The sequence below is a fragment of the Pelophylax lessonae genome (genome assembly GCF_965119305.1).
Source record: "Pelophylax lessonae genome assembly, chromosome: 9".
In the NCBI taxonomy this organism is placed as follows: Eukaryota; Metazoa; Chordata; class Amphibia; order Anura; family Ranidae; genus Pelophylax; species Pelophylax lessonae.
The window spans coordinates 265,188,940-265,216,041 of record NC_138776.1 but is presented as its reverse complement, the minus strand read 5'-3'; the positions used below and the strand labels follow the sequence as shown (position 1 = coordinate 265,216,041).

Here is a 27,102-nt window from a genome sequence, read left to right as displayed (position 1 = left end):
TGAGTTCTTATTTGTATTTGATGTCAGTCCCCCCCCCCCCCCCCCAGTGTCAGATTGCCCGCCACACTGTCCCACTATAAGTAGTTGACCACAGCCATTAGTAGTATAAAAAAATATATATATAGAAATTCCAATATATATATTTTATTTTTATTTATTTCAGGTTCTTATATAGCGCTGTCAATTTACGCAGCGCTTTACATATACATTGCACATTCACATCACATCAGTCCCTGCCCTCAAGGAGCTTACAATCTAAGGTCCCTAACTCACATACATACACAGTAGGGCCAATTTTTTTTATACAGGATACAATTAACCTACCAGCATGTCTTTGGAAATATATATATATATATATATATATACACACACACACCATAAGTTTGTAGATTGTCAACACCAATTTTTCCGCCGCCTTTCAGGCCAATAGCCAATATCAGGTGCCGATATTCTGTACATTTAAAGTTGGCTGGCACCCTGCTACGGCTGGGTGGCCGGCTGACTGGCACCCTGCTGTGGGTGGGTGGCCGGCTGGCTGGTACCCTGATGTGGGTGGGTAGCCGGCTGGCTGGTACCCTGATGTGGGTGGCTGGCTGGTACCCTGCTGTGGGTGAGTAGCCGGATGATACCCTGCTGTGGGTTGGTGGCCGGCTGGCTGGTACCCTGCTGTGGGTGGCTGGCTAGTACCCTGCTGTGGGTGGCTGGCTAGTACCCTGCTGTGGGTGGCCGGCTGGCTGGTACCCTGATGCGGGTGGGTGGCCGGCTGGCTGGTACCCTGATGCGGGTGGGTGGCCGGCTGGCTGGTACCCTGATGCGGGTGGGTGGCCGGCTGGCTGGTACCCTGATGCGGGTGGGTGGCCGGCTGGCTAGTACCCTGCCGAGGGTGGCTGACCAGACAGCACCCTGCCTTGGGGCCAGGCGGGACCCTGCTGCGGGTGGCCGGCCAGGCGGGACCCTGCTGACCCAACTAAGCAATCAGACGAGGAAGCCATCCCTGCACACCGCCAATCATGAGCGGCGTGTGTATGTGCAGCTGCGGGCTGGGAAATTACTCACTCCCTATGATTGGCGGTGTGCAGTGTGGGCTTCCTGGCGGGATTGCTCAGTTGGGTCAGGACTAGAGAGGGGTTCAGGCGTGTTCGGTATCCTAGTCCCAACCTACCTGCCCGTTCCCGCCGGGAACATGTCACTGCACACCGCCAATCATAGGCAGCTTGTGTACTTGTAGCTGCGGGACAGTAAATGATGCCTATGATTGGTGGTGTGCAGTGACAGCTTACTGGCGGGAACGGGCAGGTAGGTTGGGGCTAGGATCCCAAACACGCCTGAATCCATCTCTAGACCCGACTTAACTGAGCAATCCCGCCAGGAAGCCCTCACTGCACACCACCAATCATGAGCAGCATGTGTATGTGCAGCTTCGGGCCGAGAATATGTCACTGCACACCTCCAGTCATAGGCAGCTTGTGTACTTGCAGCTGTGGGCCAGGAATTGCCTCACTGTCTATGATTGGCGGTGTGCAGTGAGGGCTTCCTGGCTGATACCCTGCTGTGGGTGGGTGGGTGGCCGGCTAATACAATGCTGTGGTTGGATTGCTCAATTGGATCGGTACTAGAGAGGGGTTCGGGATCCTAGCCCCAACCTACCTGCCCATTCCCACCAGGAAGCCATCACTGCACACCGCCAATCATAGGCAGCTTGTGTACTTGCAGCTGCGGGCCAGGAAATGCCTCACTACCTATGATCGGCAGTGTGCAGTGACAGCTTCCTGGCAGGAACGGGCAGGTAGATTGGGGCTAGGATCCTGAACATGCCCGAGGCCATCTCTAGTCCCAAGGCACCTGAGCAATCACGACAGGAAGCCGTCACTGCACACCACCAATCATAGGTAGCTTGTGTACATGTAGCTGCGGGCCGGGAAATGCCTTACTGCCTATGATTGGTGGTGTGGAGTGACCACTTCCTTTGGGGAACAGGCAGGTAGGGGCTAGGATCCCAAACACGCCTGAGCCCATCTCTAGTCCTGACCAACCTGAGCAATTGCGCCAGTAAGCCATCACTGCACACCGCTAATCATAGGCAGTCTGTGTATGTGCAGCTGCGGGCCGGGAAATGCCTCACTGCCTATGATTGGTGGTGAGGGCTACCTAGCAGGATCAAGCAGCTGGGTTGGGACTAGGATCCCGAACACACCTGAGCCCATCTCTAGTCCCAACCCCTCTGAGCAATCACACCAGGAAGCCATCACTGAACACCGCCAATCATGAGCAGCGTGTGTATGTGCAGCTGCGGGCCGGGAAATGCTTCACTGCCTATGATTGGTGGTGAGGGCAACCTAGCAGGATCAAGCAGCTGGGTTGGGACTAGGATCCCGAACACACCTGAGCCCATCTCTAGTCCCAACCCCTCTGAGCAATCACACCAGGAAGCCATCACTGAACACCGCCAATCATGAGCAGCGTGTGTATGTGCAGCTGCGGGCCGGGAAATGCTTCACTGCCTATGATTGGTGGTGAGGGCTACCTAGCAGGATCAAGCAGCTGGGTTGGGACTAGGATCCCGAACACACCTGAGCCCATCTCTAGTCCCAACCCCTCTGAGCAATCACACCAGGAAGCCATCACTGAACACCGCCAATCATGAGCAGCGTGTGTATGTGCAGCTGCGGGCCGGGAAATGCTTCACTGCCTATGATTGGTGGTGAGGGCTACCTAGCAGGATCAAGCAGCTGGGTTGGGACTAGGATCCCGAACACACCTGAGCCCATCTCTAGTCCCAACCCCTCTGAGCAATGCCGCCAGGAAACTATCAATGCAGGGAAATGCCTCACTGCCTATGATTGGTGGTGTGCAGTGAGGGCTTTCTGGCGGGATCGGGCAGGTGGGTTGGGGCTAGGATCCCAAACACGCCTGAACCCATCTCTAGTCCTGACCCAACTAAGCAATCACGCCAGGAAGCGGTCACTGCACCCCACCAATCATAGACAGTGTGTGTGTGTGTTGTGTGTGTGTAGCTGCGGGCCGGGAAATGCCTCACTGCCTATGATTGGCGTTGTGCTATCATGGCTTCCTGGTGGGTTTAGGCAGGTGGGTTGGGACTAGACTAGGATCTCAAACACACCTGAGCCCATCTCTAGTCCTGACCCAACTAAGCAATCACGCCAGGAAGCCATCACTGCACACCGCCAATCATGAGCAGCGTGTGTATATGCAGCTGCGGGCCGGTAAATGCCTCACTGCCTAGGATTGGCGGTGTGCAGTGAGGGCCTCCTGGTGGGATTTCTTAGTTGGGTCGGGACTAGAGATGGGTTTAGGCATGTTCGGGATCCTAGCCCCAACCTACCTGCCCATTCCTGCCAGGATTATGTCACTTCACACCTCCAATCATAGGCAGCTTGTGTACTTGCAGCTGCGGGCCAGGAAATGCCTCACTGCCTCTGATTGGCGGTGTGCAGTGAGGGCTTCCTGGCAAGATTGCTCAGTTGGGTCGGGACTAGAGATGGGTTAAGGCATGTCTGGGATCATAGCTCCAACCTACCTGCCCGTTCCCGCCAGGAAGCCATCACTGCACACCGCCAATCATAAGCGGCTTGTGTACTTGCAGCTGCGGGCCAGGAAATGCCTCACTGCCTATGATTGCTGGTGTGCAGTGATTGCTCTCTGGCAGGTACGGGCAAGTAGGTTGGGGCCAGGATCCCGAACACGCCTGAACCCATCTCTAGTCCTGACCAATCCCACCAGGAAGCCCTCACTGCACACCGTTAATCATAGGCAGTCTGTGTATGTGCAGCTGCGGGCCGGGAAATGCCTCAATGCCTATGATTGGTGGTGAGGGCTACCTAGCAGGATCAAGCAGCTGGGTTGGGACTAGGATCCCGAACACACCTGAGCCCATCTCTAGTCCCAACCCCTCTGAGCAATGCCGCCAGGAAACTATCAATGCAGGGAAATGCCTCACTGCCTATGATTGGTGGTGTGCAGTGAGGGCTTTCTAGCGGGATCGGGCAGGTGGGTTGGGGCTAGGATCCCAAACACGCCTGAACCTATCTCTAGTCCTGACCCAACTAATCAATCACGCCAGGAAGCGGTCACTGCACCCCACCAATCATAGACAGTGTGTGTGTGTGTTGTGTGTGTGTAGCTGCGGGCCGGGAAATGCCTCACTGCCTATGATTGGCGTTGTGCTATCATGGCTTCCTGGTGGGATCAGGCAGGTGGGTTGGGACTAGACTAGGATCTCAAACACACCTGAGCCCATCTCTAGTCCTGACCCAACTAAGCAATCACGCCAGGAAGCCATCACTGCACACCGCCAATCATGAGCAGCGTGTGTATATGCAGCTGCGGGCCGGTAAATGCCTCACTGCCTAGGATTGGCGGTGTGCAGTGAGGGCCTCCTGGTGGGATTTCTTAGTTGGGTCGGGACTAGAGATGGGTTCAGGCATGTTCGGGATCCTAGCCCCAACCTACCTGCCCATTCCTGCCAGGATTATGTCACTGCACACCGCCAATCATAAGCGGCTTGTGTACTTGCAGCTGCGGGCCAGGAAATGCCTCACTGCCTATGATTGCTGGTGTGCAGTGATGGCTCTCTGGCAGGTACGGGCAAGTAGGTTGGGGCCAGGATCCCGAACACGCCTGAACCCATCTCTAGTCCTGACCAATCCCACCAGGAAGCCCTCACTGCACACCGTTAATCATAGGCAGTCTGTGTATGTGCAGCTGCGGGCCGGGAAATGCCTCACTGCCTATGATTGGCGATGTGCAGTGACGGCTTCCTGGTGGGATCGGGCAGGTGGGTTGGGACTAGGATCCTGAACACACCTGGGCCCATCTCTAGTCCTGACCCAACTAAGCAATCACGCCAGGAAGCCGTCACTGCAGTCCGCCAATCATGAGCAGCGTGTGTATGTGTGGTAAATGCCTCACCGCCTAGGATTAGCGGTGTGCAGTGAGGGCTTCCTGACAGGATTGTTTAGGTGGGTTGGGACTAGAATCCCGAATGTGCTTGAACCCATCCCTACCTGTGACATGTCCCAGAAGCTTGAAGGGGAGGGGGGGGAAGGCTGAACTTCTAGACGACTTTCATCAAATTTAGGTGCCTACATTATAAAATATAGTGTAAAGCCCCCTGACCCCCACGAATATCAGATATCATAGGCATGCACACAGGGTGTGCCGGGTGTGCCTGGGCACACCCTAATCACCCCGTGCTGTGCTGGTTCCCCCTGCTACCTGGCCCCCCCGGTCTTCCCTTACAGTGCTGACAGCTTTCCGCCTCTTCCACTGTCTGCTGCAGAAGAGGTTTCAAAATGGAGAGCGGGAGATGGGGGCAGTAAATATTAAATTAACCCGGCCCCCTTCCTTTTAATTACTTCTGGACTGGAAGGATTTTCCCCCTTAATGACCAGGCCATTTTTTGCGATTCGGCACTGCGTTATTTTAACTGACAATTGTGCGGTCGTGCGACGTTGTACCCAAATACAATTGACGTCCTTTTTTCCCCACAAATAGAGATTTCTTTTGGTGGTATTTGATCACGCGATTTTGTGCGATTTTTATTTTTTGTGCTATAAACGAAAAAAGAGCGACAATTCTAAAAAAAAAAAAAAAATGTAAAAATCAAAATCTTTCATAATTTTAGGCCAATTTGTTTTCTGTTACATATTTTTGCCCAAACGTTATCGCATCTACAAACTACGGGAAAGATTTATATCATTTTCATTTATTTATTTTTTTTTACTAGTAATGGCGGCGAGCAGCGATTTTTTGCAGGACTGCGACATTGCGGCGGACAGATCGGACCCCTAACTGACATTTTTGACACTTTTGGTGGCTCCAGTGACATTACTACAGTAATCAGTGCTAAAAATATGCACTGTCACTGTACTAATGACACTGGCAGGGAAGCGGTTAACCCAGGGGTGATCAAAGGGTTAAGTGTGAGCCTAGGGGGTGATTCTAACGGTGGGGGGGAGGGGCTTGTAAAATTACCATAGAGACCTGTGATCCTATATAGAAGGATCACCGGCGCTCTGTGCTCATTCCAGAGAGGACAGTCAGCTGTGTTTACAACAGCGGACCGTCCTTCTCTCTCAGCGGGGAGCGATCGTGGGTGCCCGGCGGCAATCGCGGCTACCGGTCCCATTGATCGGCATCCCCGCTGCCTAGCGGGGGCGGGAGCGCCCAGCACCGCTTCCACGAAAAGGACGCACCCATACGTCGATCCAAAATTGAAGGACTACAAGTCCCAGCAAGAGCCCCTGAGATCTCATGAGAGGGGGTGGGCGAGAAAAGGGGGTGGGCATGGGAGAGAAAGGGGTGGGTATGGGAGAGAAAGGGGGAGAGAACGGGGAGGGAAGGGGGAGAGGGGGGGCAGGGAGTCGGAGCCGTGAAGTCACTGGTTGCTAGATGCCAGGCGGCTCTAGCAACTAGTGGCCAATAGAGTCTCAGGTGAAGGCTGGGGGGCTATTTTGCCGCCCCCCTGCAAAGTGCCACACTATGCCTGGGCCTTGTCGGCCTAGTCCAAAATACAGCACTGCCCCCCCCCTCCTCCTTATCCAATAGTGGAGAGGCTTGTCTGTGCCCTCTTGTCTCAGCAGTCAGCAACAGAGAGGACAGAACTCCTCCTACGGATCCTGAGCCTCTCCCTTGTCTCTGCCTCTCTTGGTCTCCAGCTCTCTTCTGGCACTCCTCCAGACCCTGGACTTTCTGCTTCCCAGCTCTTCCCCCATCTTCTTCCCAGCAGCAGCACAAGGTAAGGGGGGGGGGGGTGCGCTGTGATGTAAGGGAGGGTCAGGACTCTTGATTTCTGATGGTGGGGGGGCTCCTGACATCTGATGTAAGGGGGGATGGAGTGCTCTGGATATCTAGTCTTACAGATGCAGCTGGCCCTTTCAGGGCAACCATAATGCTGATGTGATGGAGTTGGATACCCCCTGCCCTAATGCAATAGGCTGCGCACACCAAGGTCGGGTAATCGCGCATACATAAAACAACATTGTGCCGCGCATACTCAATATTCCAACACGCTTCGGAGTGAGATTGCCAAGCCATCATTCACTAATAACTACAAATTAATGACCTGTAGACGCTTTTGCCTTGTGACCTATAGACTGTATTGAGTACCATCATTTTTTGCCGCTTTACATTCGCATTTCGTTTTAAGGTTTGACATGTTTGGTATCAAATTAGTCGATGCAACCCCCATATCTTATATTTTACAACTATAAAAACTGGGTGTTATATTGTAGTCTGTGTATATAATATATCTTATTACCTCATCTACTGCCAGCTCCAGCAATGTCTCCTCTCTACTTCCCTCCTGACTCACCTCTCACTCAGCACTTCCTATTTATATCTGACATCACTTCCTGTCTGTACCTGACATCACTTCCTGTCTTCCACAATAGGGATTTACTGTCTGGGTAGAAGTGAGATCACCGCCCTGTGGCGCTTAGAGGAAATGCAGCATCTCGTAGTGTGAACACGGTGTTCCGTGAGAATAACCTACCCCGTGAGAAATGCCTACCCTCGTCACTTCCTGTCAGGAACAGCTGAGCAGCGTAGCAGTGCGCATGCTCAAAGCCCCGGATACATCATTGAACAGCTGAGGAATTGACAAGTGCGCATGCTCGGAGGGTTTGGATTGTTCACGGGAGTGTGTGTAACGATAGACAGCGGCGGTTACATTAAAACAGCTCGGCTGCAATATGAATCATCTCCGCTCCTACCCCTGTCACTTCCCTGATCTCGGCTAGCTAATGTAAAAGCGGCGGCGGGTGTATGAAATGTAAATGACGGAGATGTCGGCTCCGTGATTCACTTTTACATTTAGTAGCTAAGATGAGGGAAGTGACAGGGGTAGGAGCGGAGATGACTCATATTGCAGCGGGAATATTTTTATGTGGTGATGCGGTGTATAACACACTACCGTGAACATTTCATACCCTCTGCTGAAGTAGGTGCACCGGAAGTGACGAGGGTAGGCATTTCTCACGGGTAGGTTTTTTTCACGGAACAACGGTGTTCCGTGAAAAAAAACATACCCGTGAGAAAACCATACCCTCGTCACTTCCGGTGCACCTACGTCACCACTGTAACATTACACTTGCCGCGGTTACATTAAAACAGCTCCTCTGCAACATGAGTCATCTCCGCTCCTATCCCTGTCACTTCCCTGATCTCGGCTAATAAATATAAAAGCGGATCACGGAGCCGGGATCTCCGTCATTTACATTTCATACACCCGCCGCCGCTTTTACATTTAGTAGCCGACATCAGGGAAGTGACAGGGGTAGGAGCGGAGATGACTCATGTTGCAGCCGAGCTGTTTTAATGTAACCGCCGCAAGTGTAACATTACACACACTGCCGTGATAATTTCATACCCTCCGAGCATGCGCACTTGTCAGCTTCTCAGCTGTTCAATGACGTATCCGGGGCTCTGAGCATGCGCACTGCTACGCTGCTCAGCTGTTTCTGACAGGAAGTGACGTGGGTATGGAATTCTAACGAGGTATGGTTTTCTAACGTTACAACGGCCTTGTGCGGTGTGAGTATGATCAGGGGTGTCCAAAATACGGCCCTCCAGCTGTTCAGGAACTACAATTCCCATGAGGCATTGTACATCTCTGACATTCACAGTCATAACTAGGCATGATGGGAATTGTAGTTCCTGAACAGCTGGAGGGCAACAGTTTTCTTGGACACCCCTGGTGTATGTACTGTATATATCGTTATTGATGGGCTCATCTCAACCTCCCACCAAGAGACATAAAAATACAGGGCTCAAAATTTAAATTCCTGAGCTCCTGAGCTACAGGCCTTAAGAGTTACTCGCCACCAGTTGCCCTGCCCAACCCCTACCCTGCCCCAAGCCTAATTCCGCCCCTAAACACGCCCTGCAATGATTTCATGAAATTACACTGTTAATTGTTTTGTGCAGAATTAAGTTACACAAATACATATTAAAAACAACTTTAACAATATTACCACCAGTGGCAGCTGTTGCTCCACGGGCTGGGGGGGGGGGGGGGCGTTAGACGGACCACCACTAATTACCACGAAGCATATCAGTACCCATCAGTGCCAATTAGTGCAGCTTATTAGTGCCCATCAGTGCAGCCTACTAGTGCCCATCAGTGCAGCTTCATCAGTGCCCATCAGTGCAGCTTCATCAGTGCCCATTAGTGCAGCTTCATCAGTGGCCATCTGTGCAGCCTATTAGTGCCCATCAGTACAGCTTATCAGTGGCCATCAGTGCCGCCTCATTATTGGGCATCAGTGCAGCCTATCTGTGCTCATCAGTGCAGCATATCATTGCTGCCTTATCAGTGCTGCCTCATTAGTGGCCATCAGTGCCGCCTCATCAGTGGTCATCAGTGCCGCCTTATCAGCGCCCGTCAGTGCACCCTCATCAGTGGCCATCAGTGCAGCCTATCAGTGCCCGTCAGTGCCAATTAGAGCAGCTTATTAGTGCCAATCAGTGCAGCCTATCAGTACCCATCAGTGCAGCTTCATCAGTGCAGCATACCAGTGTCCATCAGTGCCACCTCATCATTGGGCATCAGTGCAGCCTCATCAGTGCAGCTTATCTGTGCCCATCAGTGCAGCATATAAGTGCTGCCTTATCAGTGCCGCTTCATTAGTGGCCAGCAGTGCGCCTCTTCAGTGCCCATAGGTGCTGCCTCAGCAGTAGCTATCAGTGCTGCCACATCAGTGTCTGTCAGTGCAGCCTCATCAGTGCAGCATGTCAGTGCTGCGTTATCAGTGCAGCTCCATCAGTGCAGCATATGAGTGCTGCCTCATTAGTGCCTATCAGTGCAGACTTATCAGTGCCTATCAAGGCCCATCAGTGCAGCCTCATCATTACAGCACTATTAGTGCCCATCAATGCAGCCTATGAGTGCCAATCAGTGCAGCCTTATCAGTACCCATCAATGCAGCCTATCACTGCATGGGAATTATTGGGAGGAAAGCCAGCCGGATGACACAGAGAGAGGACCTCCCGCTGTGTCACAGCTTGGATCTGAAACACTGGCCACTCTCAAACAAAGTCCCACCTCCTGGACTGGCTCCTATGATAGACAGCACACTGATTGTATTTCCCGGCATTGGACCAGTGCGCTGTCTATCATAGGAAGTCGGTCCAGGAGGTGGGACTTTGTTTGACAGCGGCAGGCATTTCAGATCCAAGCTGTGTCACAGCGGGAGGTCCTCTCTCTGTGTCATCCAACCAGGTCTCCTCCCAACAGTTCCTGGCTGATTGCTTCTGGCAGTAGCGGTACAGCCTTTTTTACAAGGCATCAAAGCGCCCTGGGGGGGGGGGGGGCAATCGCCTCCCAGCCCAGTCCGCCCCTGCTCCACACTCGCCCTCAGCTGATTTTCACTCGCCAAATGTGAGCAGGCGAGTGGAAATTTTCAGGGCTGTATTTTTATATTACTGCCTTGTCTATATGACGGGTCTAGTGATAGACTTATCATACAATACTCCACACACTGCCCCAATAAGGGGGAGGGGGTGAACTTTTTCTTTCTTTTTAGGCAGTCAGCAGGCTATACAGCCAGAGGAGGTGGAGTGGCTAACCAAGCCTTTATTATCTTAATCCTCCGTCCCCAAAGGCCCAGAGTAGTTTGAAGTCATCTTCAGCTGCAAAAGCACCCTGTTCTTCTTCCCTATCCTCAGCTACACCTGCCATAGCCCCAAAAACTGGCATGGAGGCTTCAGCTGAATTATTTGATTGTATGCAACAAAGAATTTAATCTGGGTTGAGGAGGAGAGCAACAGGAGCATGGTGTTTGGGGACAACAGGCAGGGAGATTCAATTGGTACTGATGTTCCTACAGCTGAAACTTACTGCTATGTTGGGGGTAAGGATGATGATGAGGTCGGTGACCGTACCTGGGTGCCAGATATAGTGGAGGGGGAAAGCAAGTCGGGATGTCATCTAAGTCAGCTTACAGAGGAGTGGATTGAGCAGGTATGCTATTTCACTATATGGTAGAGCTCCACAGGCCACTTGTAGGCAGGTGCAGTCTATGCCCCCACTGCAGGTGGCACTCAACCAAAGTGGCAATGCAGATAGGAAAGGAAGTTCCAAGGAACTTGGTTCCTCTATGATTTCCTGTGATCACAGTCAAGGAGACAGCAGCCTGATTGGACATTGGAGCCGCATGTGACTCCAGCAGCCATCTTGGGTCAGGCAGAGTCTATTTAAGACTCCAGCTCCCTGGTTTGGCATGCTTTATGCAAGTGGCTAGTATAGGCACAGGTTCCCTATCTGGCAGGGACAGTACTTAGTGGTAGGGAATGGTTCCGGAGAAGTAGGGACAGTGCAGGGACTATGTCTACCTCGCTCCAGGAAGTCTTCTGTCTTGGATGTGGACTGGCCAATCGGCATTCTGCTCCTCGTTGCAGACACTGTCAGCATCTTCAAGTCTTTGGACCGCTGTCGCAGTCCGTAAGTGGCTCCAAACGGGTGTGCCTACTCCCAAGTGGAAGAAAACTTGAGGAACAAGTCAATGGTCAATAATGAGTGGTGGTGAAAATAAGGACAGCTGCAGGAGCGCAAAGGAGCAAGATATCCGCACAATAATCTGGCAAACAGGAAGTGCAGAGACATGGCTTAAAGCAGTAAGTTCCTAGGAGCAGCAAAGAGTTCAAGGCTCACCTGAAACAAGAGACAAGGCAAGTAAGTCCAAAAGTTCAGACTGGGAGCTGCCCAGCATCTCAGGTGGCTCATCAAGAAGAGCTACTGTTGAACACAGCAAAGCATGTGGGTTTGGATCTCAGTCCTGACAAATGGGCTTTTTGCATTGATGCTGATCCTTTTGTTTAGAGGGACGCGGGACAAGAAAAGATGGAGGGGGCTTTCTCTATGTTAGATTTGATCTGAAAGTGAGGAAGAAAGATGATCTTGTGGTTGGTGTTCCAGAAACACGGCTTGACTCCTCACGAGACTGGGCTGTTTGTATTCATGCTGATCCTCTTGTTTAGAGGGACATGGGACATAGAAAAGATGGAGGGGGGTTCTCTATGTTAGATGTGATCTAAAAGTGAGCAAGAAAGATGATCTTGTGGTTGGAGATGTGGTTGGTGTTCCCGAAACACAGCTTGACTTCTTACAAGACTGGGCTGTTTGTATTCATGCTGATCCTCTTGTTTAGAGGGACACGGGACATAGAAAAGATGGAGGGGGATTTCTCCACGTTAGATGTGATCTGAAAGTGAGGAAGAAAGATGATCTTGTGGTTGGAGATGTAGTTGGTGTTCTAGAAACATGGCTTGACTCTTCACAAGACTGGGCTGTTTGTATTCATGCTTATCCTTTTGTTTAGAGGGACACGGGACATAGAAAAGATGGAGGGGGATTTCTCCATGTTAGATGTGATCTGAAAGTGAGGAAGAAAGATGATCTTGTGGTTGGAGATGTGGTTGGTGTTCCAGAAACACGGCTTTACTCCTCATGAGACTGGGCTGTTTGTGTTCATGTTGATCCTCTTGTTTAGAGGGACACGGGACATAGAAAAGATGGAGGGGGGATTTCTCCATGTTAGATGGGATGTGAAAGTGAGGAAGAAAGATGATCTTGTGGTTGGAGATGTGGTTGGTCTTCGAGAAACACGGCTTGGCTTCTCACAAGACTGGGCTGTTTGTATTCATGCTTATCCTCTGATTTAGATGGATGTGGGACATAGAAAAGATGGAGGGGGGGGGGGGGTTTCTCTATGTTAGATGTGATGTAAAAGTGAGAAAGAAAGATGATCTTGTGATGGTATGGAGGAGGAATTACGGGAGGAATGATAGATGGGTCTATGAACTGATGGAGGTATCATTGGAGTCTATTACAGACATCCTAAGATTTACCAGAAGGGGGAGAGTCGGCTGTTCCAACAAGTACAAGCCGGTAAAATCAAACTACTAAGACACAAGATTAAGACTAAAACTAAAACCTACAGGACGGACCTTACTTGTAGTGTTAGAGAAAGGAATAAGGGAAAAGAACATTTCATCATATAAATCTGAAGGAAGACTTTTATCAACCAACTACATAGTTACATAGTAGTTCAGGTTGAATAAAGACAACAGTCCATCCAGTTCAACCTAGTTCGTGACGTGATCATTTCCCATAACCCTGAATGTTGTGATCTGTGAGACTGACACAGAATATCATAATTTTAGAAATATAAATATTTAATCTTTATTTAATACCAAAAATGTTAATTTATTTGCATTTTAACAGGTAAATACGAAAAGTTACATCTGAAAATATCATATTTTCCACTTTCAGCCAGCAGGTGGCACTTTACAGGCAAATTAAACTATGTGTGCAGGCTTGATAACTACTGCACTGAAATGGTCAGTTCTGTTGTGTAGTCTGATCTCCCCTTCTCTTCATCCACAAGCAATATCTAGCTCCCCTGTCTCGATGATTTCTTGATTTGAAGCTTCTACTGAAGATCGGGAGAGATCAGATTACACTGCTAGAGGGACTCAACCAGCAGTGACACCCCCTCCTTCTCTCTCCTAAAGGGACACAACCAGCAGTGACACCTCCTTCTCTCTCCTAGAGGGACCCAACCAGCAGTGACACCTCCTCCTTCTCTCTCCTAGAGGGACCCAACCAGCAGTGACACCTCCTCCTTCTCTCTCCTAGAGGGACCTAACCAGCAATGACACCTCTTCTTCTCTCTCCTAGAGGGACCCAACCAGCAGTGACATCCCCTCCTTCTCTCTCCTAGAGGGACCCAACCAGCAGTGACACCCCCTCCTTCTCTCTCCTAGAGGGACCCAACCAGCAGTGACACCCCCTCCTTCTCTCTCCTAGAGGGACCCAACCAGCAGTGACACCCCCTCCTTCTCTCTCCTAGAGGGATTCAACCAGCAGTGACATCCCTCCTTCTCTCTCCTGGAGGGACCCAACCAGCAGTGACACCCCCCTCCTTCTCTCTCCTGGAGGGACCCAACCAGCAGTGACACCCCCTCCTTCTCTCTCCTAGAGGGACACAACCAACACTAACACCTCCTCCTTCTCTCTCCTAGAGGGACCCAACCAGCAGTGACACCCCCTTCTTCTCTCTCCAAGAGGGACTCAACCAGCAGTGACACCCCCTCCTTCTCTCTCCTAGAGGGACCCAACCAGCAGTGACACCCCCTCCTTCTCTCTCCTAGAGGGACCCAACCAGCAGGGACACCCCCTCCTTCTCTCTCCTAGAGGGACCCAACCAGCAGTGACACCTCCTCCTTCCCCCCCCCCCCCCCTAGCAGAGTAAGCCAGACAGAACATTGAAGTCTTCAGTGATAAAGATCAGAGGAGCGCTCAGCCACATGTTTTCTGAGGTGTATATCAAGGTGGGCTTCTTCCCAGAGTGAGACCTCTGATGTACGGCAAAAATTGATTCATATAGAAGACATTTCCGGTACTCTGGACACTAATACACCTCAAGGGTTGTGTGGGTTCTCTGATGTTAGGTAAGACAAGACTTTCGTGAAAAACTTTTGCCGCACTCAAGGCAGGAATATGGATCCTCCCCGTGTGAAATTTTTAATATTTGACAAGATCGGATTTCCTTGGAGAACATTTCCCATAATCAGGACAGGATTACAGCTTTTCCCGTACGTGACATATCTGATGACCTTTAAGATGGGACCTCCGTGTATAGCATTTCCCACACTCAAGGCAGGAATACGGCCTCACCCCCGTGTGACATCTCTGATGTGAGTTAAGATTGGACCTCTTTGTAAAACATTTCCCGCACTCAGGGCAGGGATACGGCTTCTCCCCTGTGTGGGATCTTTCATGTCTAACCAGTTCTGATTTATGGGAAAAACATTTCCCACACTCAGGGCAGGAAAGTAGTCTCTCGCCTGTGTGAAATCTCTGATGTCTGAAAAGATTGTATTTGTCTGAAAAATGTTTCCCACACTCATGACAGAAATACGGCTTCTCATCCGTGTGCAGTCTCAGATGCCCAGAAAGCCTGTGTTTCTGTGAGAAACCTTTCCCGCACTCAGGGCAGGAATACGGTTTCTCGTCTGTATGTGAATTCTGATGCCTAGAAAGACCAGATTTTTTTGAGAAACATTTCCCACACTGTGGACAGGAATATGGTTTCTTGCCTGTGTGCATCTTCTGATGTATAGAATGCTTGGCCTCATCGGAAAAACACTTTTCACTCTTGGAACAGGAACAAAGCTTCTTGTCCATGTCCTGTACAGAAATATTTAATTCAGAGCTAAAACTTTCCCCACATTTTGGACAGGAAAATGTCTTCTCCCCTTGAATCCCAGCACCATTCCCCATAGTCGGAGGTTGTTCAGAGTCAGAGGGATTCCATGGTCTATCCACACTGGGAAGTCCACCATCCATAGTGGAGTTCATTGTCTTTTCTCCTCCACAATCTCCTGTGATGTCCTCATCTTCCATTCTACAACCTGGAGATAAAGTGAGATGATCCTTTGAGGGTTTCTCCATGGCGTGTCCTGGGAAAATATAAAAACATCATCAATAGATCTGAGAGGGTTAGTTCACTTCCATCAAGATTCCATCTGGATCAGGTAGATATGAGTGAGCAGATGTTCTCTGTGGATGTCCCAACCAGCTGGGACTCTTCCCCACCTCAGTCCTTTGGTCCTCCTCCCAGAGAAGAATATATTACGGCTCACCTGTGCGATTCTCTGTAGGAGTAAATGTCTTCATCATTCTATCCTCCTCCGTATATTGCTGATCATCCCTCAGATACGTCTCTTCTACTTCACCCTCAACTTTAATGTACATCAGATCTTCACCCTAAACCAACAGCAGAAAATAACATCTGTAACATAGAAGTATTTATGATGTGAGATCACATAGAAAATATCATCTTGTAGAGTCCAAACATCGTCTCCACCCACATGTCAGTGTTCAAACAATTTATGTTCCTGACCCTCAACTCCACCCACCTGATGATGGTGAGGGATGATGAGACCTTCCTGTGTGGAATTCTGGGAATACAGAGGACGGAGACATCTCTCTGGTGTGTTTCTGGTGCTAGGCAGCTCCATAATATCCTTGTGTCCATCTGAAAAGTCCTTCATCACTCCATATTCCTCATCCTCTTCTTTATACTCTTCTTTAACAACAATATTATCATCCCCGCGGTTTCCGATCTGAATATATAAAACATTTTTTGAAACACATACAGTATACTTGTATACAAATCACAACTACCAATAATTGTTAATCATCTACCTGATCATGTTGAGTGCAGTTGTGATGTTCCTGTGTGTCCATCATGACGTCCTTGTAGAGATCCTTGTGTCCTTCTAAATACTCCCACTCCTCCATGGAGAAATAGACAGTGACATCCTGACACCTTATAGGAACCTGACACACACAATGATACAGTCACCATCCAGACATATCCCTTGTCTATTACTGGATAATGTCCCAGAATTCCCAGCACCGCTCACCTCTCCTGTCAGCAGCTCCATCATCTTCTTGGTGACTTCTAGAATCTTCTGCATGTTGTGTCTCTCAGGTTTTAGGGAGTCACATGGAGGCACTGTGATGGTCATATGATCACCTGACTTCAGAAGAGGAAATCTCTGTATTGGAGAACCAATAGGAATATCATGTTAGAAACCCAGAATCCTCCTCACCTCTCCGGTCAGGTCTGTGTTTTATTAATAGAGATAAGAGTGATGTCATGTGACCTCCCAGAATCCTCCTCACCTCTCCGGTCAGTTCTGTATTTTATAAATAGAGATAAGAGTGATGTCATGTGACCTCCCAGAATCCTCCTCATCTCTCCGGTCAGGTCTGTGTTTTATTAATAGAGATAAGAGAAATGTCATGTGACCTCCCAGAATCCTCCTCACCTCTCCGGTCAGGTCTGTGTTTTATTAATAGAGATAAGAGTGATGTCATATGACCTCCCAGAATCCTCCTCACCTCTCCGGTCAGCAGGTAGATGATCTCCAGGGTGAGGTTTAATATCCTCTCAGTCATGTGACCCAGGTCCTCTTCCATCCTCATTGATGTGGTCATGTGATCTATGCGGGTTTCTCTGCAGATGGATAGCGGAGAATTATCTGGGCTGAATTGGTTGTACAATACTAGGATGAGGATGTATGGGGGCTCCTTTGAGGGTTGATATTACAGCCTTGGGAAAAAAACTGCAATCTAGTGGTACGTAAAGCAATACTTTACACCACTTACCCAATTGGATTATATTAATATTCGTTTAAAATATATGTATATTCAGGTGTCGTCATGTTTGCTGGTTGTAGAAGATGACACAACGGAGGAGTTACTGGGTGTAAATAGAAAATAACATCTTCTTGCCTCCTCTACTGCCACTTCCAGCAATGTCTCCTCGCTACTTCCTCCCGAGTTACTTCTGACCCGGAACTTCATATTTATACCTGACATCACTTCCTGTCTTCCATAGAGACTTCCTGTCTCTATGGTAGAAGTGAGATCACCATCTTGTGGAGCTCAGAGGAACTGCAGCCCCGAGAAACGTCTCGTAGTATGAACACGGCCTTGTGCTGTGTGTGTATGTACTGTATATCCTTATACTTGGGGTAGTCAAGTCCAGTTGCGAGAAACAGAGCTGTATTGAAGTTAAAGTTCGCTAATGCACAACAAGCCCAGTGGGAGAGCACCCAAAGGAGGACACTCACAGGCTGAAGTAACGATGAGCAGTAGCAGAAGGTGTGAGGTGTGCCGACAGCGTCTGTCCCGAGGGGTGGACTGCCGCCTGGCTCATCTGAACCCAAGTGGGGAGGCTCCCAGGAACAATGGTGTGTCCTTGCACTTTCCCTACTCCTTTGGAACCATTCCCTATGCTATACACTGTCCCAGACAGATGGGCGACCTGTCCCTACTCCAGCCACACGCAAAATGCACCAAGCCTGAGATCCAGGGTCTTAAATAGACTCTGCCTGACCCAAGATGGGCACCAGAGTCATATGAACCACCAGCATCCAATCGAATAGCTGTCCCAGTGACCCAGGAGACCATAGAGGAACCATGTTTCTCTTGACTTCCTCTGCAATGCCACTGCGGTTTAGCGCCCCCTGTAGTGGAGAAACATGCAGCCACATTTATATGTGCAACTGCAGGGCAGGGAATGCCTCCGCCACCTATGATTGGCTTGCCACTTTGACCACTTTCAGGCAGGATAGCTCAGACAGGTCCAGACTCACGTCTGAACACGCCTCAGCTCATCTTTGCTGGTGAGTCTCAGTTAATTTACCTTGGTTTAGATGACTTTTTGTTAGTTTATCATACTTCATATAAAAGTAAAGGGGTACATGTCCCAGAACAGGCAAGGTTGGAGTGCTTAGACCTGCAGGCATAATTTTAGAAGCCGGAAGGTAGGGTGAGGGGTGCTGGGTGTCAATAGGGGTGTGCTCCTTGCAGTTATTTATGGGGTGACAGTGGAGGGTAAACGTGCACAGGCACGATGGTGAAGGAGGCTTCAGCTGTGAAAGAAGGGTGTTTGGTGATCATACAGCATTAAGCTGGGGAAGGGGGGCGCTTTGTACAATTTTGAAGTGAGAGAGTGATCTGAGGATAAGGTAGTAGTGGTGGTGGTTTTGCAGACATGGTGGTGAGAGTTGGGGGACTCATGCTTCCTACAAGCAGGGATTAGAGGTGGTAAAGGGGGACCTGTAGGTGTGGTGTTTAGTACACAGGGATGGGGTTGAAGGATTGGGGTCAGTAGAGGAGGAAATGGAATAGGGAGGGTGTAGGCATGGTTAGGGATGGGGGGCTTGCTGATGTGGTGCAGGCACTTTGGTGTTGGTAATGCGGTTGCGGTGGAAAGAGCAGAGGGTGTAGCCGTGATGGGCGAAGAGGGACCTACAGGTGCAGTGTTTAGAATGCAGAGGAGGGATAATGTATCGGGATCAGCTAGATGGCTCTGCAGGCACTTTGGTGTTGGTAATGCAGTTGCAGTGGTAAGAGTAGAGGATGCAGACATAGTGGGGGAAAAGGGACCTGCAGATTCAGTGCGTAAAATGCAGGGGTGGGATGACGTATTGAGATCAGTTGGGGAGAGATGGGCCTGAAGGCACTTTGGGGTTGGTAATGCAGGTGTGGTGGCGAAAGCAAGGGAACAGTGTGCAGGCACCATGATGGGAACAGAGGGGGGCTGCTGACACTGGATGTAAGCGGGGGGCTGTTACGGTGTCTTGGTGAGAGCTAGGGAGTAAGCATGCAGGCGTGAGGGGCATGCCCTGGCACAGTGGTGAGACAGGAGCGTGATGTAGGTAAGATTGAGGGGGAAGCATGCACAGGTGAGGTGGTAAGAGGCAGGAAACAGATACAGAGGTGGAGGGAGGAATGCAGACAAAGTCGGTGGTGAGAGAAGGCGGGGTACAGGCATGGGGGGGGGGGGGGTAAGGGAAGGGGAGTGCAGGTACGCTGGATGCCTAGGGAAGTGAGGCTGCAGGCATGCTAGCTAGTGAAAAAAGGGATCTGTAATTGTTACTGGTACTGAGAAAAGGGGGGATGCATGCATGATGGGGGCTGAGAAAAGGGGTTCTGCATGCATGACAGGTGCCAAGAAAAGGGGGCTGCATGCATGATAGGTGATGAGAAAAGGGGGGATGGAGGCATGATGGGTGCTGAGAAATGAAAGGGTGCTAGTGCACTGATGCTGGGAAATAAAGAGGTTGCAGGTGCTATGGGTGAGAACACGTGCTGCAGGAACAATGGGTGGTAAAAAAAAGGGGGCCTGTAGGTACAAGGGGTACAAAGAGAAGAAGAGTTGCAGGCACAGTGGGTACAAGAAGAGGGGAGGTTGCAGGCAGGGTGGGTGCAGAGATATGGGGGGAGAGGGGGGAGTCGAAAGCAATATGGGTGCTGAGAGATAGGGAAGGAGTGTGATTGATTATGATATGGGGGGTGGGTGCAGGCACATAAATGGTGACGAAGGGGGGGGGGGGTTGCAAGTGGGTAGAGAAAAACATTGGGTGACTGCATGTGGTTGGTAAGTGAAGGGAGTATGTAGGTGCAGTTGGTGCTGAGAGAATTAAGGGTGTAAGTGTAGTAGGTTGTGGAGGTGTGGAGGATGATGAGAGTAGAGAGTGTAGGTGCAATGGGTGCCTAGAGATATGAGGGTCCAGGTATAGTGGTTGGTAAAAGAAGGCAAGGCAGGTGTGGGGGTGCCAAAATTAGGGGGTGCAGGTGAGGTGGGTGCTGAGAGAAGGGGGGTGCAGGGGTGGTGGTTGGTAAAAGAATGAGGCGCAAGTGTGATGGGTGCTGAAAGAATAGAATTCAGATGCAGTGGGCGCCAAGAGAGAGGAGGGTACAGGTGTGCAGGGTGATGAGAGCAGAGTGTGTAGGTGCAATGGGTGCCAAGAGAAGGGAGGGTTCAGGTATGGTGGTTAGTAAAATAAGGCAATGAAGGTGTAGGGGGGGGGTGCAAAATGAAGGGGGTACAGGTGAGGTGGGTGCTGACAGAAGGGGAGTGCAGGGGTGGTGGATGGTAAAAGAATAAGGTGCAGGTGTGGTGGGTGCTAAAAAAAGTGAGGGTGCAAGTTCACTGGGTGATAAGAGAAGGGGGGGGGGGTGCAGGTGCAATGGGTGATGAGAGAAGGGGGGGGGGCAAGTGTGATGGGCGCTGAAAGAAGGGGGGTGCAAGTGTGATGGGTGCTGAGAGAAGGGGGGGAGTGCGATGGGTGCTGAGAGAAGGGGGTGCAAGTGCGATGGGTGCTGAGGGAAGGGGGGAGCAAGTGCAATGGGTGCTGAGAGAAGGGGGGTGCAGGTGCGATGGATGCTGAGAGAAGGGGGGTGCAGGTGCGATGAATGCTGAGAGAAGGGGGGTGCAGGTGGGATGGGTGCCAAGAGAAAGGAGGGTACAGGTGTGCAGGGTGATGAGCAGAGTGTGTAGGTGCAATGGGTGCCAAGAGATAGGGAGGGTTCAGGTATGGTGGTTAGTAAAATAAGGCAATGAAGGTGTGGGGGGGGGTGCAAAATGAAGGGGGTACAGGTGAGGTGGGTGCTGACAGAAGGGGAGTGCAGGGGTGGTGGATGGTAAAAGAATGAGGTGCAGGTGTGGTGGGTGCTGAGAAAAGGGAGGGTGCAAGTTCACTGGGTGATAAGAGAAGGGGGGGGTGCAGGTGCAATGGGTGATGAGAGAGGGGGGGGGCAAGTGTGATGGGCGCTGAAAGAGGGGGGATTCAAGTGTGATGGGTGCTGAGAGAAGGGGGGGGGAGTGCGATGGGTGCTGAGACAAGAGGGTGCAGGTGCGATGGGTGATGAGAGAAGGGGGTGCAGGTGCGATGGGTGCTGAGAGAAGGAGGGTGCAGGTGCAATGAGTGATGAGAGAAGGGGGAAGCAAGTGTGATGGGTGCTGAAAGAAGGGGGGTGCAAGTGTGATGGGTGCTGAGAGAAGGGGGGGGTGCGACGGGTGCTGAGAGAAGGGGGGTTCAGGTGCGATTTGTGCTGAGAGAAGGAGGGTTCAGGTGGGATGGGTGATAAGAGAAGGATGTGATGGGTGCTGAGAGAAGGGGGTACAGGTGCGATGGGTGCTGAGAGTAGGGGGGTGCAGGTGGGATGGGTGATAAGAGAAGGGTGCGATGGGTGATGAGAGAAGGGGGTGCAGGTGTGATGGGTGATGAGAGAAGGGGGATGCAGGTGCGACGGGTGCTGAAAAAAGGGTGTACAGGTGCGATGGGTGCTGAGAAAAGGACAATGCAGGTGCGACGGGTGCTGAGAGAAGGGGGTACAGGTGAGATGGGTGCTGAGAGAAGGGGGTACAGGTGAGACGGGTGCTGAGAGAAGGGGGTACAGGTGCGACGGGTGCTGAGAAAAGGGGGTACAGGTGAGACGGGTGCTGAGAGAAGGGGGTACAGGTGCGACGGGTGCTGAGAGAAGGGGGTACAGGTGCAATGGGTGTTGAGAGAAGGGGGATGCAGATGCGATGGGTGCTGAGAGAAGGGAGTTTGTCCATGTGTTGGTTGCCTTTGGAAGGGGGTTGAAGGTGGTGCAGTCGGTGCTGAGACATTGGAGGGTGCAGGTGCAGTCTGTGCTGATGGATGAAGGTTGCAGGCACACTTTTTTGCATGGTGGGTACCCAGAAAATGGGGGGCAGTGTTACGGAGTGGCTGAGTGGTTAGAGAATGGGGTATATGGGAGTGATGGGTTGGAGAGAAGAGGAGCTGCAGGCATGCTGCCTGGAGGTGGGGGCGGGGGGGGGGGGGTACAGGTGCTGGCACGGTGTGGTGAGATGGCTGCCTGAAACTGCAGGAGAAAGGCTAGGTTGATACTGGTTGGGTATTGTGCAAAAAAAAAATGGGAAACATTAATTTTACTCCATAGCTCTCGTAGAGCAACGTATCTTGAGATATGTATCCGGGGCGTCCTTCCGGTGTTCAGTCAACTCGTTTTGCGGTAACGCGGCTTCCTCAGGATGGAGTGGATGCTTAGTAATCCAATAGTCAGACAATGCGCTGGTCATGCAATAGAGCAGGGACGTCCAACTCAATTTCTGCACAGGCTACATCAGCATTATGGTTGCTCTCAAGGGGCTGGTTGTGCAGTATTTGTAAGACTAGATGTCCAGAGCACCCCCCCCCCCCCCCCGTATGGAGAGCTCCCCCCGTATGGAGCTAAATGCACAAGTTTGGACATGGTGTGGTAAACAAGGATTTGGGTTCTCATGATCACAATGCTGAGCTTTCCTCGGGGTATAATCTGTATGTAACATTTATGGTTTGAACTATATGATTGCAGACCTCCCTCCCTCCTCACCAAGCTCACTCCTCCTTCACAAAGCTCACTCCTCCTTCACAAAGCTCACTACCTCTTGCTCTGCATCGGGGAGTTTCCGGGCTGGCCAAGTCTTAATTTTTATCATTAGCCCCAAACTGCTACACCGCAGACTTTCTGGGGGGTTTTGGATCCCCTCCTAACCCCCACCTTATCTACGCCCCTGTACAGAGCTAAATGCACAGATTATGGCTTGGTGTAGGGAAAAACTATTTGGCTTCTCATGATCACAGTGCTGAGCTTTCCTTGTGGCATAATCTACTGTATATGCAAAATGTATGGTTTGAACCATGTGATTGCCGAGCTCCCTCCCTCTTCACAAAGCTCACTCCTCCTTCCTCTGCATCTGACAGTTGCTAAGGTGGCTGAGTCTGAATTTTTAGCATTAGTACCAAACTGCTACACTGCAGACTTTCAATGGGGATTTGGACCCCCTTATCCCACCCCCCCCCTTATCTACGCCCTCTGTATAAAGCTAAATGCAAGGGTTATAACCTTATGTAATTTGGGTTCTCATGATCAAACTGTTGAGCTTCGCTTGTAGCATAATCTATATGCAAAATGTATGGTTTTAACCTCCCTCGTCACAACGCTCATTGCCCTTGCTCTGCATCTGACAGTTGCTGGGCTGGCAAAGTCTCAGTTTCTAGCATTAGCACCATACTAATACACCACAGATATTCTGGGGGGGGGGGGGGGTTTGGACCCCCTTTTTTCCCCACCTTATCTACGCCCCTGCTAAATGCACAGGTTATGGACTTTGTGTAGAGAAAAAGGATTTGGGTTCTCTCAACATTTATGATTTTAACCCTATTAAAAAGAGGTTTGGTGAGAGATTTCTGGAATGAGCATTTAAAATGGGTCGGATGGTAGGGCAACAGATGGGAATCAGACATTAGACGAGGGTGAAATGAGAGATGAAAAGTGAAGGTTATGGGAATTGATAAGGAAATCCCTAAGATACATATAAATATAGAAGAATACGGCAAAGAAACATAGCAATAAAAATGACGTAACTTAATATAGTTACATAATAGTTGAGGCTGAATAAAGACAACAGTCCATCCAGTTCAACCTGTGTAGGTGTGTGTGGACGTAATCATTTCCCATACCCCTGGATGTTTTGATCTTGGAGATGTATGTCCAAGAGTCTTTTAAAAGTAGCCATACTGCCCGCAGTTACCACCAATTGTGGAAGAGAGTTCCACAATCTTATTGATCTCACTGTAAAAAAAACCCTGCGTAGCCTGACGTTAAATCGCTTCTCCTCTAATCGCATTGTATGGCCTTGTGTCCTCTTACATTCCTTGCGACTGAATAGCTTTTGCTGAGATCCCCGTTGAGGTATTTGTAAATCGCTATCATGTCCCCTCTGTCAGGGGATCAATACCCTGCGCAGGCGCACTGGCGCCGCTAACCGGCGAATGCCTATGCGCATGCGCATACGAAGAGGCGCCTTGAATAGCTAGAGGCTACCTTGAGAATAGCTCGAGGCTACCTTACAATAGCTCGAGGCTACCTTGCAGTAGTTTGAGGCTACATTGCAGTAGTTTGAGGCTACCTTGCAATAGTTCGAGGCTACCTTGCAATAGTCAGAGGCTACCTTGGAATAAGTTCGAGGCTACCTTAGAATAGTTTGAGGCTACTAAATTGGTGCCAAAACGGCCTATTTAAACACAGCAGTCACTCCAGGTGGTTGCTGTGTTGTCATCAGCTCTCCTGTATCCTGTGCCTGTTTATATTCTGCTGTTCCTGTTTACCTGACCCGGCTTGTCTTTGGATTCTGATTACCTGCTGCCCTCCCTGACCTTGGCTTGTCCTGACTATTCTCCTGCCTGATCCTGATCTGTTTATCCGCTACCGGCTATTGGTCCTGGACCTGCTCCTGGCTCCACCAGGGAATCCGGGGGACCGCGACCTGGTGTTAACAAGCAGCCAAGTCCATCCCCACCATCTGGGGCCCTGGTGAAAACCGGCTAACACTTAGACTCCGCGCCTCTGGTGAACCTGTGCCACGCCAGTGACCCTGTAAGCCACTCCTCTTACGTCAGGCTCTGCCACGTAACCCCATGACACCCTCTCAGGCGCCTCTTCTCTAGAGGGAATATATCAAGCGCTTGTAAATGCTCCTCATAATTTAGGTCCTCCAATCCCCTAACTAGCTTAGCTGCCATTCTTTGGACTCTTTCCAGTTCCAGCAAATCCTTTCTGAGGATGGGTGACCAGAACTGGACAGAATACTCCAGATGTGGCCGGACCAGAGTTTTATAAAGTGGTAGGATTATAGATTTATCTCTGGAATATATCCCCTTCCTTATGCATGCTAACTTTCTGACGGCTTTGGCAGCTGCAGCTTGACATTGCATGCTATTGCTTAGTCTATCTTCTACTAAGACTCCTAGATCTTTCTCTGTTCTCTGTTTTTGAAGATGCCAAATTCAAAAACCAGGCAAACCGGTTGTTGTTGATGCTTGAGAAATAATGTGATTCAATTGGCATTGCAGAAACACTGCTTGACCCGTCACAAGACTGGGCTGGTTGCTACTTCTTTTGAGAAGGACACGGTATGTTCAAAAGATGGAGGTGTGTTTCTCTACGTCAGACCTGAGCTTAAGGTATCTTATGGATAAAGACTGTGATGGTGCGGAGAAGGAATTACGGGTGGAATGATATATGGGTCTATGAACTTATGGACTTTTATCAAGAGTATAATACAGACCCCCTGAGATTTATGAGGAGGGAGAGTTTTGGCTTCTTCAACAACTACACTAAGGGACAAGTATAGAAGAATAAAACGAAAACCTGTGTGCCTTATTTGGTTAGAAATGAAAACATCTAATAATACAAAGTATACCAAAACCAAATTAAAATGATAGTGCTCGGTGGCCCCAATCTGTTATTCTAGCTGACTGGCCATACTGTTTTCAGGTGCTGGTCAGGATAAATACCGCCTCGTCAGCCACATTCAGAGGCTACAACAAAATGGTGCACACTGTCTCGGCATGCAGTAAACCTTTCTTTGTTAAAACTGCCTTCAGGTTAAGAAGCCTGTACGATTAAGCCCTTATATTAGGTGAAACGCGTTAGAGAGGTTCTCCCAAAACTTGGAAACCAAACTGAAGTATTTCCAACAAAGAAAGGTTTACTGCACTGTTATGAGTAAGTGAATTTAGTTTGTGAAATGCATCAACTTTTTGTTCCTGTTTGTCCATGGTGTTGTCAAGAGACGTTTTTACGAAATAAAGCATACTTATTGTCCTTCAATGATGGAGTGCGGTTAATAATACCTTCTTTGTGTTTGGATATTGCTCAGACCACGGACTGGACCTGCATCTGATCATTGAGGGAGGGATAGTCTTCACCTGGAGAGGCACAATCCTATTGTGTTCCAAGGTTTACTGCATGCCAAGACAGGGTGCGGACAGGCGCCATTTTGTTATAGCATCTAATTATCCAACTTGGAAGACTTCTATCAATTAACTTACCTCTATATACATATATATATACACACACACACACATATACATATATTCACACACTATATTACCGAAAGTATTGGGACGCCTGCCTTTACACACACATGAACTTTAATGGCATCCCAGTCTTAGTCCATAGGGTTCAACATCAAGTTGGTCCACCCTTTGCCACTATAACAGCTTCAACTCTTCCAGGAAGGCTGTCCACAAGGTTTAGAAGTGTGTCTATGGGAATGTTTGACCAGCCTTCCTTAAGCGCATTTGTGAGGTCAGGCACTGATATTGGACGAGAAGTCCTGGCTCTTAGTCTCTGCTCTAATCCATCCCAAAGGGGTTCTTTCGGGTTGAGGTCAGGACTCTGTGCAGGCCAGTCAAGTTCCTCCACCCCAAACTCGCTCATCCATGTCTTTATGAACCTTGCTTTGTGCACTGGTCCAAATCATTTTGTGGATTAGGGATTATGGGGTGGGTTTGTTTTTCAGGGGTTGGGCTTGGCCCCTTAGTTCCAGCGAAGGGAACTCTTAAGGCGTCAGCATACCAAGACATTTTGGACATTTCATGCTCCTAACTTGGTGGGAACAGTTTGGGGATGGTCCCTTCCTGTTCCAACATGAATGAACACCAGTGCACAAAGCAAGGTCCATAAAGACATGGGGGTGGAGGAACATGACTGCCCATGTCTTTATGAACCTTGCTTTGTGCACTGGTGCGCAGTCATGTTGGAACAGGAAGGGGCCATCCCCAAACTCCTCCCACAAAGTTGGGAGCATGAAATTGTCCAAAATGTCTTGGTATGCTGACGCCTTAAGAGTTCCCTTCACTGGAACTAAGGGGCCAAGCTCAACCCCTGAAAAACAACCC

General features: G+C 50.0%; 2 protein-coding genes across 2 annotated transcripts in view; one reads left to right on the top strand and one right to left on the bottom strand.

Moving 5' to 3' along the window:
• The window catches only part of LOC309562750 (uncharacterized protein), a 253,710-nt gene that overhangs the window by 32,306 nt on the left and 194,302 nt on the right, over positions 1-27,102 (top strand). The gene's annotated exons all lie outside the window — the stretch shown is intronic.
• The window catches only part of LOC309564444 (uncharacterized protein), a gene marked incomplete at both ends in the record, with an annotated part of 110,381 nt that continues 97,881 nt past the window's right edge, over positions 14,603-27,102 (bottom strand). The window contains 2 exons of the mRNA XM_082269074.1: positions 14,603-15,341; positions 15,995-16,149. Coding sequence (XP_082125200.1) covers positions 14,603-15,341; positions 15,995-16,149 — 894 coding nt within the window. The remainder of the gene's footprint in view (positions 15,342-15,994; positions 16,150-27,102) is intronic.